This window comes from Nymphaea colorata, chromosome 12, assembly GCF_008831285.2.
Source record: "Nymphaea colorata isolate Beijing-Zhang1983 chromosome 12, ASM883128v2, whole genome shotgun sequence".
In the NCBI taxonomy this organism is placed as follows: Eukaryota; Viridiplantae; Streptophyta; class Magnoliopsida; order Nymphaeales; family Nymphaeaceae; genus Nymphaea; species Nymphaea colorata.
Genome location: NC_045149.1, coordinates 1,977,464 through 1,997,206, shown reverse-complemented (window position 1 = coordinate 1,997,206; position 19,743 = coordinate 1,977,464). Strand labels below are relative to the sequence as shown.

Below are 19,743 nucleotides of genomic sequence, written 5' to 3'. Positions count from 1 at the left end.
AATTCTTACTTCAAATTGAATAGAACTTGAAGGACTGATCAGGACTATCTCCTTGAGAATGAGAAAGAGAGAGTGGATTGTGTCGAACTTTACTGCAGTTGTTTTTTGTTCCTATCTTGAGGTTTCCTGTTGTTTGTCTTGTGTGTATACCATTTTTTGCTGTTATTTATTTAGTATATGGTCCATCTGTTCTTGTTCAGTTTAATATAATAGGAAACAACCTTTTTGTAACTGATAGATCAGTTGTTACTTGTTATACAGTAAAGTGATACTTCTCCAGCTTAGTGTTGTTGGTTTGATATATTTACGGAACAAACCCTAATCCTTTTGTTGTCTATTTGACTTTCTTTACATTTTTTTATGTAATGGAAGGTCCATACTGATGAGACAAGGAGCAGTCTTCAATTTGCAACCAGGGCACTACGTGTGACAAATTGTGCACAAGTGAATGAGGTTTGTTACGGTTATTTATGTACTTGGTGTGGTTATTTATCTCATTTTTGTAAATCTGGACAAATGTTTCCTTATCATCAAACTAAGAATTGATTTTCTGAAAATCTGGAAATGTATTTCTGTACCATCAAACTCAGAAATATAGAATTGGAAATATATTTCTGAGTCATCACACACACACCAAAATTGGAATTAGAAAGATTTTTCCCATTCCATTTTTTCATTTCCTATATTTCCAGAAATATATTTCCAGAAATATATTTTCAGGCCATCAAACGGCCCCTAACTATTTTTTGCTTTAGAATCAAGTAGACAAGAACGACATGGATAATGGATTTATATATAATGTTGACATGGATTTTTATTTTGGCTCGATCAATCGAACCTTTGAATTTCTTTGGCTCATCTTGACTACGTTGTCAAATAAGCGTTTGGTTGGCATAAGTCACTTTGAGAAACTTGAGAAGCTGGAACTTTTGCTCTCAATATATATATATATATATATATATATATGAGCCTGAAACTATACCATTAATTCCACAACTATGTAAGAGTAATAGTACAAATTAAAGAAACCAAAACCCCAAATATATGCTTGAGCAAGAGCATAGTGAACTTTGATTAAGTGATTTTGAAGAACACCGAACTTGGTTTTAAATTCTAGACCTTTTTGAATTTGGAATCTTTAAATATTAGACTTCCAACTAATTCGTGCATTGGGACTTTTGTGACTTGTGAGTACCAGAAGAAATTTCATATATATGCAAATAAATTACAACCATTCAAATAACATTAAGCGGTAACAAACTGTCCTCTACAGGTTGGGCAGAGCAGCCTTATCAGAGACCCACCTCCAAATGTAAGAGCATTTGGCTAAACCTTTCACGCCGCCCACCTCCTTCCTTCGACCTCCCTCTGACTTTCCGAGCTTTTTTCCGATGAATTCTCCTGCGAAAATCTGAGTTTTCCGGCGCTCCTCCCTTCTTCATCGCCTGTGACGTCAGCTTTCGACGGTAGAAGAAATATATCGGCGACAGCCACGTCCGACGGTGAGCAGCGACCGGAGACAATGATTTTCGACCAGCGACGGTGATTTTATAAATCATTCGTGTTTTTTTTGTTCCTTACGAATGTTCAATGCTTAATATCTTGTTTATTTCGTTTTTTTCATGTGTTGGCCTATTTCCTACTGATTTGCCCCAATTTGTGCGTGTTGTTCTACGATTTTCACTTGTTTTATTGTTGTTATTTGTTTATCGTTAAGATATTTTATCTTATTTTGCTTCTTTAATACTTCGTTCAGTAGTTATAACTTATAATGTTCATCAATTTCAGTATTTTTTTTGGAGCCGTGCTGTTTTTGTTGAGTTATGCTGTCCGAGCCATGTTTTTTCTGTTGAGGAATGCTGTTCCTAGTTATATATTAGTTATTACTTATTAGTTATGCTGTCCGAGCCATGTTTTTTTCTGTTGAGGAATGCTGTTCTTAGTTATATATTAGTTATTACTTATTAGTTATGCAGTCCGAGCCATATCTTATTTATATATTAGTTAATTATATATATATATACACACACGCACCCGCACTGAATTTTTTTGAGATTTGTCGCATCCCACACCCACAACCACACTCCACACTCAGGTGACTTAGGTTTATCCACACCATAGTTGGTGGGGATGGAACATTTGTTTTACCCATTCCAGTTGAGATTATTTCCTATTGCATTACGACTTGTCTTATTACATTCTATTAGAATTGACTGCTGAGAGTGAGACAATTACAGTTGTAATTGTTAGTCTGGCACTATTTTAGTTGGGAGACACTATTTATTGGCAAACACCAACCAAAAATGGAAAAGAAAAAGTGAAAGAAGCTATTTTTGTTTAGTCATAGCACTATCAGTAAATATGCACATCAGGTTGCATTATAACATGCCTCTTTATCCTCTTAACATTCTAAACTGGACTCATTTATGTCATTTTGACTCTTTGAGGCATTAATGGATAGTGCCTAAAAACAATGAAAATCAATTATTTATGTAAAACATGATTCTAGTGGGAACTAAGCTTTGTGCTACTGTTTTTTGGTTTTCTGTAGGTCTAGTTCGTTAGTTATTGTTGTTATTTAGATGGAGAATGATGCCCTGGAAAATCATTAACTACTCCTAAGCTAGTTTTGTTACATTTCATAGTCTACAAGCTTCATTTGTTTAAGCCGTGCAATAGTTTTTTTATTCCCTTTGGCAAACTAGATATCGTTCCTCTATTTGGTGAACTTTGAACTACATTTTCAAGTAACCTTTAAGAGCAAGCAGCAATTTTGCAATTTTCTGCAAATGTTTTGTCCAATTGTAGATGCATCAATCATTATATGAGAGTAGGACTTCAAGAATGCCAAGTTACAAAGATGTGAGAGTCCATAAGGATGGGCCATTCAAGACACTGTAGTTTAACATGATCACGTGCTGGTCCAGCCACTCATGGCCTGGCACTCAACAAGAGTGAATCATGATACATGGCGGCAGCTTACAACTAGTGATCATGCCTCCTTAGTAAATGTTACTTTATCAATTTTGCACTAAACATTATCCCTCTTGACATATGTGTTCAAGTAAAATAACTTGAGAGCTATGTCACACGGGTACCCCTCTTAAGGAGGAGTACCCGCACGGTATGGGTACGGGTACCGATACGCCCGTGGGTGCGCCTCTAGTGCGGTCAACGCGGTACCGGGTACGGTCAACGTACCCGGGTTCAATTTCGTCCAATTTTGGACTCGGTCAACTTTGACCGAGTCTATAGTTGCCCATTTTTTATTTTGACGATTTTAAGTTTTTAACGTTTTAAACATCATCTAACATTAAAATGGTTGAAAACCCTAAACCCCTGCGATGTCTTCTTCCTCCTTCAATGCATTTCTCACCGACTGCGGCAATCTCTTTGGCGACCGGCAACTACAGTGGACGAATGGCGGCAACCGGCAACGGTAGACGATCTCCGGCGATGGTATTTTGCTTATTTTTTGTGAATCCTCTCGATTGACGCTTGTGTTTTCGACGGTCAGCGACAACTTGTTCCTCCGGCAGCGATTACAACCATACATTCGCTGGCTTTTCCGGTAGCTTTCTCTGGTTCTTCAAATCCCATCTTACAGTCCCTTTCTTTGTTTTATTAATCTATTGTATGTCGTTTTGATTTCGTTTTTACGTTTTTTCGTTTTCTTGTTGTTTGTTTAAAATTTTTAACGATGCATCATAATTTGGTCTGTCTTCTGAATAAGTGAATGTTCTATTGGCTGTTTTTATTTGTTTTCTGTTTCTGTTTTCTTGGTTTCGGTCGTCAAGACTCTGCCAGACAGCCACTCAAGGCTTATGAGTGCTGCTATGCCTGCTATAAATACAGTTAGAACAGAAAAATAGCATTATAGGCTATAATGCTATGTTGATGTTCTAACTGTATGTTTTTTTTTATCATTAAAATGATTAAATCAGTAATTTTTGGCTGCAGCCTGCACCGACTTTTACTGTTTTACAGTTTGACTTGTTTAGCATGTTCTGTTTACTTGTTTAGCATTTCCTCTTTAACCATGGCTTGAGTTGTGACTTGTTTATCAAGAAAGCTGAAATATTTGTATGTTAATTACTTCCATACTGTGTTTTGGATCATGATTTATGAATATGCTATTCTGTTTGTAATTTTTTGATATATATATATGTGTGAATATGTTATTCTGTTTGAAATTTTTTGATATATATATATATATATATATATATATATATATATATGGCTGCATGTGTACGGCCGTACACCCGCACCCAAATTTTTTGAAAATGGTCCGTACCTGTACCTATGTGACATAACTTGAGAGTATGTCAAATTCATTAAAATTTCCAGCCGTTCTCCTTTTTCTTCCATGCTCTGCCACATGTAAAGGGAAATGTGTTGCTTTTGTGCCTTGATGGTTTGGTTTATGACATTTGAAATTTGTTAGTAACTCATATGTCTCTTGTCTTTGTAGTACTATGCCTTGGATGCAACTTATTTTAAGTCCTCTCTGAACTCCCATCTTCTAGGTCTTCTATGGAATGAGTATTGGGTGAATACGCTGTCTTCTCTATTGCTGGAAAATAGGGATTGTATCACCAAACAAACACATCCCAGTCAAGACCAACTTTTATCACAAACCCATGAACCTCCTTCCCCTGGTCCTCAACCTGAGATTCCGTGCAGGCCTTTAAGATAGAAGGAATAATGAACTCATCTGGTGGCATCCCTATGGACCTCATATGATGGTAGACAATAATAACATCTTCTGGACTGTTGCTCTTGGTGTAAGAGGTGATTATGAAGTTATACTGTGTAGAGAGAGATTTGTCGAGAAGAAAAGGATAAGGGTGGCGATGGAATTGGGTTATGAACTATGATGATGTGGGCATCAATCTGCCCGGTCTCCTCGAAGGTGGCCCATTGGGTCGAAGATGGGACTTGTGGAGCTCTTTGGATGCTAAGCGTGGGGGGCTTATATGCAGTGATTGAGTCTTGAAGGAAGCAAGTGGAGAAAACAAATGAGATCTTCCCATTAGTTTCGGCTTATTGGTTAGACTGGACATGACTATGAGGAGATGTCTACCAATAGCTTGCGCCTTTGCTTGTTGAACTTTATAGGGAGACGGTTAGGCTTTGGGATTTCCTCTACCTGACACGTCTTAGGGCCACAAACCCTCTCGCGGCCCAAACAATCTGCAACCTTGTTTGTGGGTTATTGTTTGTTGGACTGTTAGCTATAGAGTGACTATATAGTATATAGAGGCCAACTTGAGATCAAGTTGTATATTGTATATAGAGACCGGCCAAAGACCAAATTCAGCCGGAGGGGTGTCCGTGGGGCCGATATTTTATCTTCCAATACTGTCCTCTATGGCAGAAAAACATCTTTCTACACTTCTACGTAAATACCCTTATAATGCACAGATGCCCATAACATATCCTTTTCTATCTTACTCTGAACCTCAACTTGCATTAGGAAAAGGGAGACAAAGGTTGATCAAAACTTACTCATCATGCACACACAACAGAAATGTTAGAAGAAGGCAAAAGCAGTTGTAGAGGAAGTCGAGTGGAGAAGAAAATTAAAGAAATGAAGCGAGAAAAGTCATCACAGAAAACTCTTTCTCAAGGATGCAGTGAGTACATATCTATGCCATTCCACTTTCTTCTTCATCAGCCTTGCAGGGTACTGTCGCCGTTTTGTAATAAACTTTGGGGCCATCGCAGCTACATCTCGATGCTGAAGAAAAATCAATTTAAGTGGACTAAGGAAAGTGTTCCAACATTCAATAAGCTTAAGAAGGCAATTTGCAGTGCACCCAGACTGCGGCTACCAGATTTCAACTTGTTGTTCATCGTGGAAACTGATGCGTCTGAACTGGGCATAGGGAGAGTACTTCAGCAAGGCCATCCAATTGCCTTCTATAGTAGAGCTATGGGGGAGACATTTAAAGGGAAGTCTGGTTACGAGCGTGAGTTGATCTCCATGGTGCTATCCATAAAAAAGTGGCACCATTACTTAATAGGCAGGAAGTTCGTCATGCAAACTGGCCACTGCATCTTAAAATACTGCATGCAGCAAAAAGACTTGAACATCGTCCAGCAGAAGTGGGTCTGCAAATTATTGGGCTACGAGTTCAAGATCAAATTTAAGAGAGGAACTGAAAATAAGATGGGTTGTCCAGACAGCATGAATAGGTTGGGTTGGTAGAGCTTCAGACTACTCTCATGTGTCCCATGATCCGTGTGGAAGCTGGCCCATGGAAGGATATGGAAGAGCTTCACAAGACGTCTCATGAAGTGCAGGAAATCAAAAGAACGATAGAGATCTCTCCAATCCAAAGATACAGTTATCGGTGTAAGGCCCCTTACTTACACTATCAAAACTGCATTTTTGTTCCTCCTAATGCACACATTATCTCACAGCTGCTATCAAGATTTCATGATAATAAAGATGCTGGACATCAAGGAGTAGAGGATACTTATAAAAGACTGTGCAGCACCTTTTACTGGCCTGGTATGAAGAGGCAAGTGCGTTATGTAAGAAGGTGCGACATCTATCAAAGGCATAAGTACGAGACCCTTAAACCAGTAGGGCTACTGCAGTCACTTCCCATTCCCGAGAGGATTTGGGAAGACATTTAATGGATTTTATAGAAGGCTTACCTTCAGTGGGAAATCAGTGATATTGGTGGTCGTGGACTGGTTATCCAATTACACCCACTTCATTTTGCTTTGACTCACCCGTTTTCCACCAAGGATGTGGCACATGCCTTACAAGAACATGTTGGAAGGTTGCACGGCATGCCGAGATCCATCATCAGCGATTGTGATCCTGTGTTCTTAAGTGGCTTTTGGCAGCACCATTTCAAGTCACAGAGAACAACCCTTAACATCGTCACTGCCTACCATCCTCAAATGGATAGGCAAACGTTGGTTGTTATCAGGGTATTAGAAAATCATCTACAGTTTTATGCAGAACTTCAACCCCATAATTGGATTGATTAATTGTCGCGGGCAGAATATGCCTATAATACATCCACCCACTCATCCACAGACACTTTCCCATCCGAAGTGGTTTATGGAAGGCCTCCTCTTGACCTATGGAGGTTCCACCTTCATTCAGACCAGCTGGATGTAGTGGACATGTAGCTTTTCAGTAGAGATCAGACCTTAGACATGATTAAATCTAGACTATTTGCTGCCCAAAATAAGATGACACAGAGACAGAATAAGCGTAGAAGAGACATTGAGTTACCAGGTTGGAGATTATACCTATCTCAAGAATTTTCCAAAAAGGAGGCCACAGAGGCATTCTGTTGGCACATACAAGCTGACAGATAAATACTCAGGTCCATTTCCAGTCATAAAAAAAATAGGCAAGGTTGCCTACCAGCTGCAACTGCCTGCTGATTCCTCCATTCATCCTGTCTTCTGTGTCACGCTTGAAGCCCTGTCATCAAGCACCACACTGCTGGAACTGAAAATAAAGTAGCTGACGGGTTGTCCTGACAGCATGAAGAAGTTGAGTTGGAAGAGCTTCAAACCACTCTCATGTGTCCCATGATCTATGTGGAAGCTGACCTGTGGAAGGATATGGAAGAGCTTCACAAGATGTCTCATGAAGTGCAGGAAATCAAAAGAAGGATAGAGATCTCTCCAATCCAAAGATATGGTTATCGGTGGGAGGCCTCATACTTACACTATCAAAACTGCATTTTTGTTCCTCCTAATGCCTTCCTAATGATCACATTATCTCACAGCTGCTATCAAGATTTCATGAGAGGCTGGGCATCAAGGAGTAGGGGATACTTATAAAAGGCTGTGCAACACCTTTTACTGGCCTGGTATGAAGAGGCAAGTGCATGATTATGTAAGAAGATGCGACATCTATCAAAGGCATAAGTACAAGACCCTTAAACCAGTAGGGCTACTGCAGTCACTTCCCATTGCCGAGAGGATTTGATAAGACATTTCAATGGATTTTATAGTGGCCTTACCTCGTTTCAAAAGGAAACCAGTGATGTTGGTGGCCGTGGGTACGCCCACTTCTTTGCTTTGGCTCAATCGTTTTCCAACAAGGATGTGGCACATGCCTTTCAAGAACATATTGGAAGGTTGCACGGCATGCCGAGATCCATCGTCAGCTATCATGACCCTGTGTTCTTAAGTGGCTTTTGGCAGCACTATTTCAAGTCACAAGGAACAACCTTTAACATCATCACTGCCTACCATCCTCAAATGGATAGGCAAAGGTTGGATGTTAACAGGGTATTAGAAAATTATCTACAGTTTTATGCAGAACTTCAACCCCATAATTGGATTGATTACTTGTCATGGGCAGAATATGTCTATAATACATCCACCCACTTAGCCACAGACACTTCCCCATTCGAAGTGGTTTATGGAAGGCCTCCTCTTGACCTATGGAGGTTCCACCTTTATTCAGACCAGCTGGATGTAGTGGACATGCAGCTTTTCAGTAGAGATCAGACCTTAGACATGGTTCAATCTAGACTATTTGCTGCCCAAAATAAGATGACACAACAACACAATAAGCATAGAAGAGACATTGAGTACCAGGTTGAAGATTATGCCTAGCTCATGTTAAAATATAAATCCTGCACCAGCACGTTGAAGAGGAGTCTCTTAGGATTCCACCTCATTGTAGAATGTGTTAAGATACTTAATGTCCTTGTAACATGTGAAGAGTCACCTAGGATTCTATGTTGTAGTTAATATCCTTGTAATATGTGAAGTCTCATAGGATTCTATGTTGTAGTTAATATCCTTGTAATGTGTGAAGTCTCTTAGGTTTCTATGATGTAATTAATGTCCTTGGAGCTTGTGAAATCTCCTAGGATTCTACGATTGGAGACTCTTAGAATTCTGGAAATGAGATTATAAATAGAGGCCGTGCAAACCATTTTGGTTACGGGCTTCTTCTTCTCAGCTTCTTCTTGTTTTCATTCTCTCTCTCTCTCTCTCTCTCTCTCTATCTTCCTGCGTGAGTATTGTTTTCTGGTTACAGATATTGGTGCTAGATTTCTATCATGGTATGAGAGCACCGGGTTACATTATCTCTACCAAATGAAATGCCCAAACAGGTCTGATCTGGTTAGAACTCTTTTCTCATCTTGTCTCTATCCTGAATTTACTTTTCTCTTGCGTAATTCTTGTTCCTTTTTCTTTTTGCTTACTTAAGGACATATCTTGTTATATCATGTCTTCTTTCCCTCTCATCTTCTACCTATATACCCTTCCTTTCTGTTGTCATGGAAAACCTTTCGCATTCTGGCATATCCTCAAGTTTTCTTCCTCACCTTATTACGAAAAACTCAACCATGAGAATTATCTGATCTGGAAAAGGCAAATCATGCCTTTCATAAGAAGTCAAGGCCTCTTTGGACATCTCGATGGTTCAACAAAGGCTCTACCAATATCCGTTTTGCAGGAAATTAAAAATGAGGCAGGAGAAGTTATTGCTGTTCATGAAGACAGCAACCCTGAACATGCTGTGTGGATGAGACGTGACCAAAGTCTAGTTACGTATATTTTGTCCACTTTATCTCAACAAGTGTTACTTTCAGTTTCTGATGATTGTACTGCAGAAGAATTATGGGAAACCCTTGCTGATACCTTTTCCCAAATATCAGAAGCTCGAATTATGTACTTAAAGAAAGAATTTCAGAATTTGAGCAAAGGTTCAATGGCTATCATGGATTATTTGGGGCGTATTTAGGCCGTTGCAGACCAACTGCAAACCTTGAATGGACTTGGGCATGATTATCATGCTTTTATTACAGCTCTTGAGGTCCTTCTTGTTCTGCCTTCCTTCAACGAACTACAAGGTAAACTTCTCCAACACGAAATGAATATGAAAAGAGTCATTGAAAGGACTGATCAAGGGAACTCCCAAAATGTGTTGGCTATGCATGTAAAGTTTGGTAAGAGCCATGGGAACTCCAACCATGGTGGTCGTGGCATTCTACCAACACCACATAACCAAGGTATGTGTCCTTTGGATACTTCAAGAACAATACCAATTTGTTTTCAGTGCAACAAGAAAGGGCACATGAAGGCACAATGTTGGTTTAATCCTCAAAATAAAAACAAAGGGGTAAGACATGATTATAAACAAGGAGGACAAAGTTCTAAATCCACCGCTGAAGATATGCAACAGCTATTGATGACCGCATTCTCAAAGATGACTATAAAGCAAAATGAGCAGGGAGAATTGTTCTTGGATTCAGGTGCAGCTACCCATGTGACAAGAAATGCAGGTAAAATGACTAACTTATCTCCTCATTACGGTAGAAGTTGGATGGAAAATCTCATCCCATTACACATATTGGAAATGCACATATTCCATTGTCATCCTCGTCTCTATCACTGTCTAATGTTGTTCTTGCTCCCAATATCAAAAAGAACATCATATCCGTTTCTAAACTCATTGATGATACAAGCTCTTCTGTTGAATTCACTCCTTCTGTCTATGTCAAAGACCTCCAAACGAAGAAAATGTTCGCTAGAGGGGAGCGTCAAGGGAATATATACGTCCTCAAGGAATGTCTACCCAAGGATTCATCCACTTTTGATATAGGATTAAAGACATTTTCTCTTTCTCATAATGCGTCATCAGTGCCAAGTTCTTGTCATTTTCAATCAAAAGTAAGGGGCCCTAACCAATTTTTGGAGTCTGATCTGTGGCATAGTCGGCTAGGACACTGTGGTCGACATTTCATTGAAAAACTTGTCACAGATAGTCTCATTCCAAGATCAAGCTTACCTCTTACTTCAATTGTCAAAAAATGTTCAAGTTGTGGACTTTGTAAGAGTCATGTTTTACCTTTCCATAATATAAATCAAATGGCTTCCAAACCTTTTGAAACTATTTTTTCTGATGTATGGGGGCCAGCCCCTGTTGATTCCATGTCTGGGTCAAGATATTATGTCTTATTCATTGACTCTTACTCACGTTTCACCTGGATTTACTTCATGAAACACAAATCAGAAGTACCCCACATATTTCGAAACTTCTATGCCATGATTCAAACCAAATTTTCATCCAATGTGGTGCATTTTCAATGTGATGGAGGGGGAGAATATTCCTCGCTTGATTTTATTGAATTTCTACGTGAAAAAGGGATAACTAGACAAATCTCCTGCCCTTACACACCCCAACAAAATGGTGTAGTTGAGCGGAAACATCAACATATAGTTGAAGCGCCATGAGCATGATGCATGATACTAATGTGCCCATTTCCTCGTGGACTGAAACCTTCCATACTACTGTATACATAATAAATTGTTTGCCTATGACACTCTTGATGTCTAAATCGCCATATTTTACACTCTTAGGCAAACAACCTGATTACAAGAACTTGAAGGTTTTTGGTTGTGTATGCTATGTTCACGTTGATGCTGTCTTGAGGAACAAGTTTCAAGACAAAGCTATTCAATGTAGATTCGTTGGATATGCTGATGAATATAAAGGTTTTCGATGCTATGATCCAACAACTAAACGTATCAAAACTTCAAGAAAAACATAGTTTTGATGATACAAATGAAATGCCTATGACCATTGAATCTTATGATCCCTGGGTCAGTACACAGTTATTCAATGCAGATCCTGTTATAGAAAATGATGTGCCTCAAAATGAAGATCCAGAGAGAGCAATACAACCGTCGGATATGGCTCAAAGTGAAAATCAAGAAGATCTAACACAGTCATCAAGTCATCACGAAAGCAATAATGAAGAACAAAGCAACGATGCACATCGGTATTCGGGTCTTATCTACAGTCGATGACTAAGGGATGGAGATGCTCACAGTGAAGAAGACAACATGCCCCACCTTAGAAGATCCCAACGCATTCGTCGTCCCGTTCACAGGTGGGTTAGCTATGATTCTTTATCACTTGATTTTTAGTTATTCATGGCAAAAGTTGGCAAGGAGGAAGAACCTACTTCATTTGATCAAGCATCAAAATCACATCATTGGAGAAAGGCTATGAAAGAAGAAATGGATGCCTTGCATGAATGTGGAACATGGGAGATCGTTCCGAGGCCACACGAAAAAAACGTAGTGGGCTCCAAATGGGTATACAAAATTAAATACAAACCTGATGGCAGCATAGAAAGACACAAAGCAAGGTTAGTAGCAAAAGGGTTTACACAACAATATGGAGAAGATTATGATGAGGCATTCAACCCTGTGATCAAAATGGGAACAATTCGCGTGATTATATCATTGACAGTTGAATATGGATGGAGACTACATCAAATGGACGTGAAGAATGCTTTTCTTCATGGTGATTTAAGGGAGGAAATATATATGGAACAACCTCCAGGATACACGAAAGGAGACTCTCATGCATGGGTTTGCAAACTAAGAAAACCTATTTATGGACTTAAACAGGCCTCACGTTCGTGGTTTGATAGTTTCTCCTACAAGATTCAAGAATGTGGTTTTCGGAGATGTCCTCTACATCACTCTCTTTTCATTTATCGAACGGAAAACATATTTACTTTACTTCTTATATATGTTGATGATATTGTTATCACAAGCAATTCAGAAAAACACATAGAAGAAGCTAAAGTTTTGATGATGCAAAACTTCAAAATGAAAGAGCTTGGTGATTTACGATTCTTTCTTGGAGTGGAGATTGATAGGCACAATAACCGCCTCACATTGACACTACAGAAATACATGTTGGATCTGCTGAAAAAGTCAGGTATGTCTGATTGTAAGCCTGTTGGAACTCCTAGTGTTCTAAATCAAAGACTAAGTGCTCAGGATGGGGAGTTATATGAAGATCTTATGCAATATCGAAGTATTGTTGGGGCACTTCAATATCTTACATTTACTAGACCAGATATTATATATGCTGTGAATCAAGTATCTCAATTTATGCATGCACGTAGAGATACTCACATGGATGCTGTCAAAAGAATATTAAAATATCTGAAAGGGACAGCAGGAGATGGCTTAATTTATGGTAAGAGTGAAAATATAACTAGTGGACATCAACTTATGACATTCACAGATGCAGATTGGGCTGGAGATCCTGATCAAAGAAAGTCCATTTCTGGTTTTTGTATTTTCATTGGACGTAATCTTGTGTCTTGGAGTTGTCGAAAGCAAAAGGCAGTAGCAAGATCCAACACTGAAGCTGAATACAGATGCATCGTTGCAGGTACTGCTGAAGTTACATGGGTTAGACATTTGCTAGAAGACATTGGAGAAAAGATTAAAACGTCAATGTTAATGTGCGATAATCAAAGCGCTATTAACATTGCCTTTAATCCCATACAATATGGTCGAACAAAGCACATTGAGATTGATCAATACTTTGTTAGACAAAAGGTGGAAGACAAGGAGATTCAGCCTATTTATGTTCCGCTTCGCCTAGCAGCACGATGCTTGTATTGCTCTCCCACAACCCCGTTTTCACGGTTTAGGCTGCTCCCATTTCGCTCGCCGCTACTACGGGAATCGCTTTTGCTTTCTTTTCCTCTGGCTACTAAGATGTTTCAGTTCGCCAGGTTGTCTCTTGCCTGCCCATGGATTCAGCAGCAGTTCGAAAGGTTGACCTATTCGGGAATCTCCGGATCTATGCTTATTTTCAACTCCCCGAAGCATTTCGTCGCTTGCTACGCCCTTCCTCGTCTCTGGGTGCCTAGGTATCCACCATAAGCCTTTCCTCGTTTGAACCTCGCCGTTAACGTTAAGGCTATGCCATCCTAAGGTGCTGCTAAATGGAAGGATCTTATCAACGTCCATGAATGATAAATCATAGATCGAACTGTCGAATCGGAAAAATGCAATTTGGTGCTATCATATACCTTCGGCTAAGATCACGAGCTGGACTGGAGATAAGCGGATTCGAACCGCTGATCGTACAGATGAATAAGTTGCAGACTTATTTACAAAAGGATTAACAAAGGAACGATTCTGGTTTCTAAAAGGCAAGTTGTACATGGTGCAAAACCATGCACAACTTGAGGGAGGGTGTTAAAATATAAATCCTTCACCAGCACGTTGAAGAGGAGTCTCTTAGGATTCCACCTCCTTGTAGAATGTGTTAAGATATTTAATGTCCTTGTAACATGTTTAGAGTCACCTAGGATTTTATGTTGTAGTTAATATCCTTGTAATATGTGAAGTCTCCTAAGATTCTATGTTGTAGTTAATATCTTTGTAATATGTGAAGTCTCTTAGGTTTCTATGATGTAATTATTGTCCTTGGAGCTTGTGAAATCTCCTAGGATTCTACGATTGGAGACTCTTAGAATTCTGGAAATGGGATTATAAATAGAGGCCGTGCAAACCATTTTCGCTACGGCTTCTTCTCCTCAGCTTCTTCTTGTTTTCATTTTCTCTCTCTCTCTCTCTCTCTCTCTCTTCCTGCGTGAGTACTGTTTTCTGGTTACAGATATTGGTGCTAGATTTCTATCAGCTCAAGCATTTTTCAAAAAAGAGGCCACAGAGGTATTCTGTTGGCACACACAAGCTGACAGCTAAATACTCGAGTCCATTTCCAGTCATTAACAAGATAGGCAAGGTTGCCTACCAGCTGCAACTGCCGGCTGATTCCTCCATTCATCCTGTCTTCCACGTGTCATGCTTGAAGACATGTCATCAGGCACCACCACCAGAACAGCAAGCAGTTGCAGCCCCAGGGAGGAGTTGGGGGGGCCCAGACCTTTCCGAGTGCTACAAGAAAACTTCAGCAAGGAAGCATGCAGGCAGGTGAAGCAGTGGATAATTGAGTGGAAGGGTGCTGAAGAGATAGAACCCACTTGGAAGATGCAGCTCAAATGGAGCATTGCTTTCTCACTTTTACACCTTGAGGACAAGGTGTGCTTTTCCAAGGGGGGCAGACGATAGGTGTAGCTAGTTGGGTCGGGTCGGGTCAGGGCAGGGTATCAGGACCATGACTGCCTCATGTTTTGTGTATTAGGGTCGACAGTGGTGAATAACATCGATCTGCTAAGTTTTTCTTTCCTTATTGTCTGTGTTAGCGTGCATCCGTGAGTGGAGGGGTGAGTGATCACAAGATTGCGTGGAGGCAGATATCTCTGTGAGCAGAGGAGTTATCAGTGTGCAACACGACTGTTGCATAACCACAAAGCTGCATAGGCACTCGTTAAAACTCTCATTGCACTACACCTAGGTGATAATGCATGCGATAACATGTGCGACAACACCCAAATAGATCTCTATCATATGATTTTTTTAGTTTTGTGTAAGAACATGTGCAATAATGGATGGGCAAGATAAGTACCCATTGCTAGAACATTTTCTTGCTGTGTACGTATAGCATCGTGCTTGGTACCATGTGGAAGCGCTCATACAATTTCTTCAAATGTCCATTAATCGGAAAAATTTCAAACCTGCAAAATGCACACACATTGGTGTTGTGAAAATATCTGACGCGAGGTCGAAGAAGAAGAAACTACAATAGCATAGATATGTACTCAATGCATCCTTGAGAAAGGGTTTTATGTGATGACTTTTCTTTATTTCTTTATACGAGTTCCTCTGCGACTACTTTTGCCTTCTTCTAACGTTCTTGTTGTGTGTGCATGATGAGTAAGTTTTGATCAACCTTTGTCTCCCTTTTTCTAATGCAGGTAGTGGTTGAGAGTAAGATAGAAAAAAATATGTTATGGGCAATCTGTGCATTATAAGATAGAAAAAGATATGGTATGGGCATCTACCATGGAGGACAGTATTGGAAGATAAAATATCGACCTCATGGAGACACCACCGGCTGAATTTGGTCTCTGGTCAGTCTATATACAATATACTGGCCTCTATATAGTCACTCTATAGCTAACAGTCCAACAAATAATAACCCACGACAAGGTTGCAGATTATTTGGGCCGCGAGAGGGCTTGTGGCCTTAAGACGTGTTAGGCAGAGGAATCCCAGAGCCCAACCGTCTCCCTGTAAAAATCAACGGGCAGAGGCCCAAGCCATTGGTAGACATCTCGCCACAGCCATGTCCAGTCTAACCAATAAACCGAAACTAATGGGAACATCTCATTTGTCCTCTCCACTTGCTTCCTTCAAGACTCAACCATTGCAGAAGCCCTCCATGCTTGGCATGCAAAGAGCTCCACAAGTCCCATCTTCAACCCAATGGGCCACCTTCGAGGAGACCAGGCAGCTTCATGCCCACATAATCAGAACCCAATTCCATCACCACCCTTACCCTTTTCTTCTCGGGAAATCTCTCTATGCACAGTATAACTTCATAATCACCTCTTACACCAAGAACAACAGTCCAGAAGATGCTATTAATGTCTACCTTCATATGAGGTCCACAGGGACGCCACTGGATGAGTTCATTATCCCTTCTATCTTAAAGGCCTGCGCGGAGTCTCAGGCTGGGGACCAGGGAACGGAGGTTCATGGGTTTGTGACAAAAGTTGGTCTCGGCTGGGATGTGTTTGTGCAGAACTCGCTCATGCAAATGTACAGTGAGTGCAGAATGGTTGACTCAATGCGTAAAGTGTTCGACAAGATGCCTGAAAGAGATGTTGTTTCGTGGGGAACACTGATTGGTGGATACAACAGCAACAGATGCTTTGGTGAAGCCGCTGATATTATCAAAGAGATGCATGATGCTGGTGTTAAGCCTAGTGAAGTTACCATGATCAACATGATCAACCTTTTTGCAGGTTTTGGGGATCCAAAAATTGCAAAATCCATGCATGGTTTCGTAATTAAAAACCAGAACGGCGAACTTCATCTTTCTACCAATACAGCATTGATAGATATGTATGCCAAGTGCGGAAGTTTATGTCCAGCACGGCGACTATTTGATGAACTTCCTGAACGAAGCATAGTGTCGTGGACGGCCATGATAGCAGGCTACATTCACTCCGGCAGTTTAGAAGAAGGCATCAAGCTTTTTCAAGATATGCAGAATGAGAATGTACACCCTAATGAAGTAACAATGTTGAGCATGGCAACGGAATGCGGAAATGCTGCAGTGCTTGATTTTGGCAAGTGTCTTCATGCTTACATGATTAAGACTGGTTTCAACATGTCTGTTGTTCTGGTCACAGCTTTGCTGGATATGTATGCCAAATGTGGGGATATTTATAGTGCACGCTTCTTGTTTGATAGAATGAGCTACAAAGACGTGATGTGCTGGACAGCCATGATCTCTGGATATGCCAGGGCCGGAGACCTCAATCGTGCGTATAATCTATTTGTACAGATGCAAAATGCAAAGATTAAACCTAACCAAGTAACACTTGCTAGTATGCTTTCACTGTGTGCCAATGGTGGAGCCCTTGATATAGGGAAATGGGTTCATGCTTGCATAGACAAACATGGGCTTAAAGGTGATATGATACTCACCACTGCTCTTCTGGACATGTATTCAAAATGTGGAGACCTGGATAAAGCAGAACAAGTGTTTGCAGGAGCCCCAGATAGAGATATATGCATGTGGAATGCCATGATGAGTGCCTTTGCCATGCATGGCCAAGGGAAGAATGCATTGAAGCTATTTCACCAAATGGAGCGCGCAGGAGTTAGACCAAATGACATAACATTTATAGCGCTGCTGCACGCATGTAGTCATGCAGGTCTCTTAGCAGATGGGCACCAAGTGTTCAAGCGCATGATCCATGAGTTTGCGCTGAGGCCCAAAGTAGAGCACTACGGATGTATGGTCGATCTGTTAGGGCGAGCTGGGCTTCTTGATAAAGCATATAACCTAATAGAGCGCATGCCGTGTAGACCAAACGTTGTCATATGGGGAACTCTTCTTGCTGCTTGTAAGCTCCACGGTAACACCCACTTAGGCGAACTTGCAGCCAAAAGCCTGATTGAGCTAGAACCTGACAACTGCGGGTACCATGTACTTTTGTCAAACATGTATGCCGCAGCAAACAGATGGGGTGACGTTGCAGAGGTGCGGAAGAAGCTGAAAGATCAGGGAATTAAAAAGGAACCTGGCTTTAGTTCGATAGAAGTGAACAATTCAGTACATCAGTTCGTAATGGGGGACCATTCGCATCCTCAGGCCAAAAAAATACAAGAAATGCTAGCCGAAATGAATAAGAAATTAAAAAGTGCAGGTTACATTGCCAATACTTCTGTGGTTTTGCTTAATATAGACGAGGAAGAAAAAGAAATTGCACTTGCTAACCATAGTGAGAAATTGGCTATAGCGTTTGGTCTTATTAGTACAACATCAAACACCCCAATGAGGATAGTGAAGAACCTCCGAGTATGTGATGACTGTCACTCTGCTACGAAGCTCATCTCCAAAATCTATGGCCGAGTAATTGTTGTAAGGGATCGAAACCGCTTTCACCATTTCAAGGACGGTTCTTGTTCTTGTGGAGATTTTTGGTAGAGAAAATAGCCATTTCACCGAAGTGCAGGAAGTCAAATTAAAAAGTGCAGGTTACATTTCTCAGAGAGTCCATAATTAGCCCAGCCATTGTTCTGCTTGTCGATCCCCACCTCCTCCAACTGCATGACGGATGCTGATCTTTTCATTGGCATACTTCTCCTGAAGCATCTCAAAGGCATTCATGTCAAGTTTTCCTGTAACTGATTTGCCTTGCTTTCTGTGTGTCATCTGTTCACGGATGGACGTCCAAAGCTTCTCAATTGCATCCCTCTGTTGTGCAGTAAATCTACCAATGTTGTCAAAAGCATGTTTCACCAAGATATCAATCACAGTTTGGGCCCTGAGAAGATCCAAGATAAGCATCATGACTGATGTCCAAGGCAGAAACCAAAAGTACATTACAGGAAAAACGAGAATAAGCTCCCAATCATGAAACATAGATTAAAGAAAATGTGTCAAGAGATTAAACCATGGTGGTATATAGCGACGGGCAGCAATGTCTAAGCACAGAATTAGAGCTTCTTTTTGCGCCGTTAGAAACCTTTTATTCTCATCTTCTGCTTTCTTCACTCTAACCATCGCATCGTTCTTCTCTTTACGTTTTTCAACTCTCTTTGTGCTGGAAGCAAGCAACGCATCCAATCTTAAGGGGTCCTCTTGCATAGTTTCTATTTCATCATTTTTTTATGCCTTCCCCACCCCTTCATCCTCCATTAGTTTCTTCTTGACAGTTGGCACCAGTTAAAGCTGCTGCTTCTTCAATGCCATTCTCCTCACTAGCAAATGGAAGACTAGATATGGTCTCCTTTACCGACCAGCTGCCCTTGAGAACTTTAGTGACAAATGGCACAACAGGATGCAGCATAACGTTAGCCCTAGTGTTCACTTTAGCTTCATATCACAAAGGACTACGCAACTTTATTGTGAAAAGTTGAGGCCTTTGAGGGCATGCACTTCAAAAGCAGGTGTCAGCGGAAAGAAGATGGGAAAGCAGTTAAAGATGATTACCGTGTTACAAAGGGTACAAAAAATGGCAAAGTTAGAATGAGAATGCAGTTAAAGATGATTACAGCGTTAACAAAAAAGAAATAATATCGCTATATGCTAGCATACTTAGTGACATAAAAGCTTAAGATTGTGGGAGAGCTACAAGGCTATAATACATTGCTTGTGTAATGTTTTAAATCACGTAAAACAAGTTCATTCTCAATCACGTAAAACAACTTCTTATTGACATCCCCTGTTTTCAAATTATCTAAAGATTTTGACAGCCATTTCTCAAATCTCATCTTGTTGCTGCCTTATTCTGATTCGTACCCTAGCAATAACCAATGGAAGAACTTGCAAGGCAAATAAGA

At 40.4% G+C, this 19,743-nt stretch overlaps 1 protein-coding gene across 2 annotated transcripts; it reads left to right on the top strand.

The window, feature by feature from the left end:
- Positions 1-1,268: 1,268 nt before the first annotated feature.
- On the top strand, positions 1,269-18,881 carry LOC116265963 (pentatricopeptide repeat-containing protein At4g21065-like). Of its 2 annotated transcripts, none has more exons than XM_031646984.2 (2): positions 1,269-1,502; positions 15,639-18,881. In XM_031646984.2, exon 2 carries the CDS (start codon positions 16,010-16,012, stop codon positions 18,383-18,385), a length of 2,376 nt encoding a protein of 791 aa, XP_031502844.1. In that variant the 5' UTR covers positions 1,269-1,502; positions 15,639-16,009; the 3' UTR covers positions 18,386-18,881. The 2 variants fall into 2 exon arrangements, with proteins under 2 accessions (XP_031502844.1, XP_031502843.1); XM_031646983.2 differs by having other exon boundaries at positions 1,269-1,542.
- The last annotated feature ends 862 nt before the right edge of the window (positions 18,882-19,743 follow it).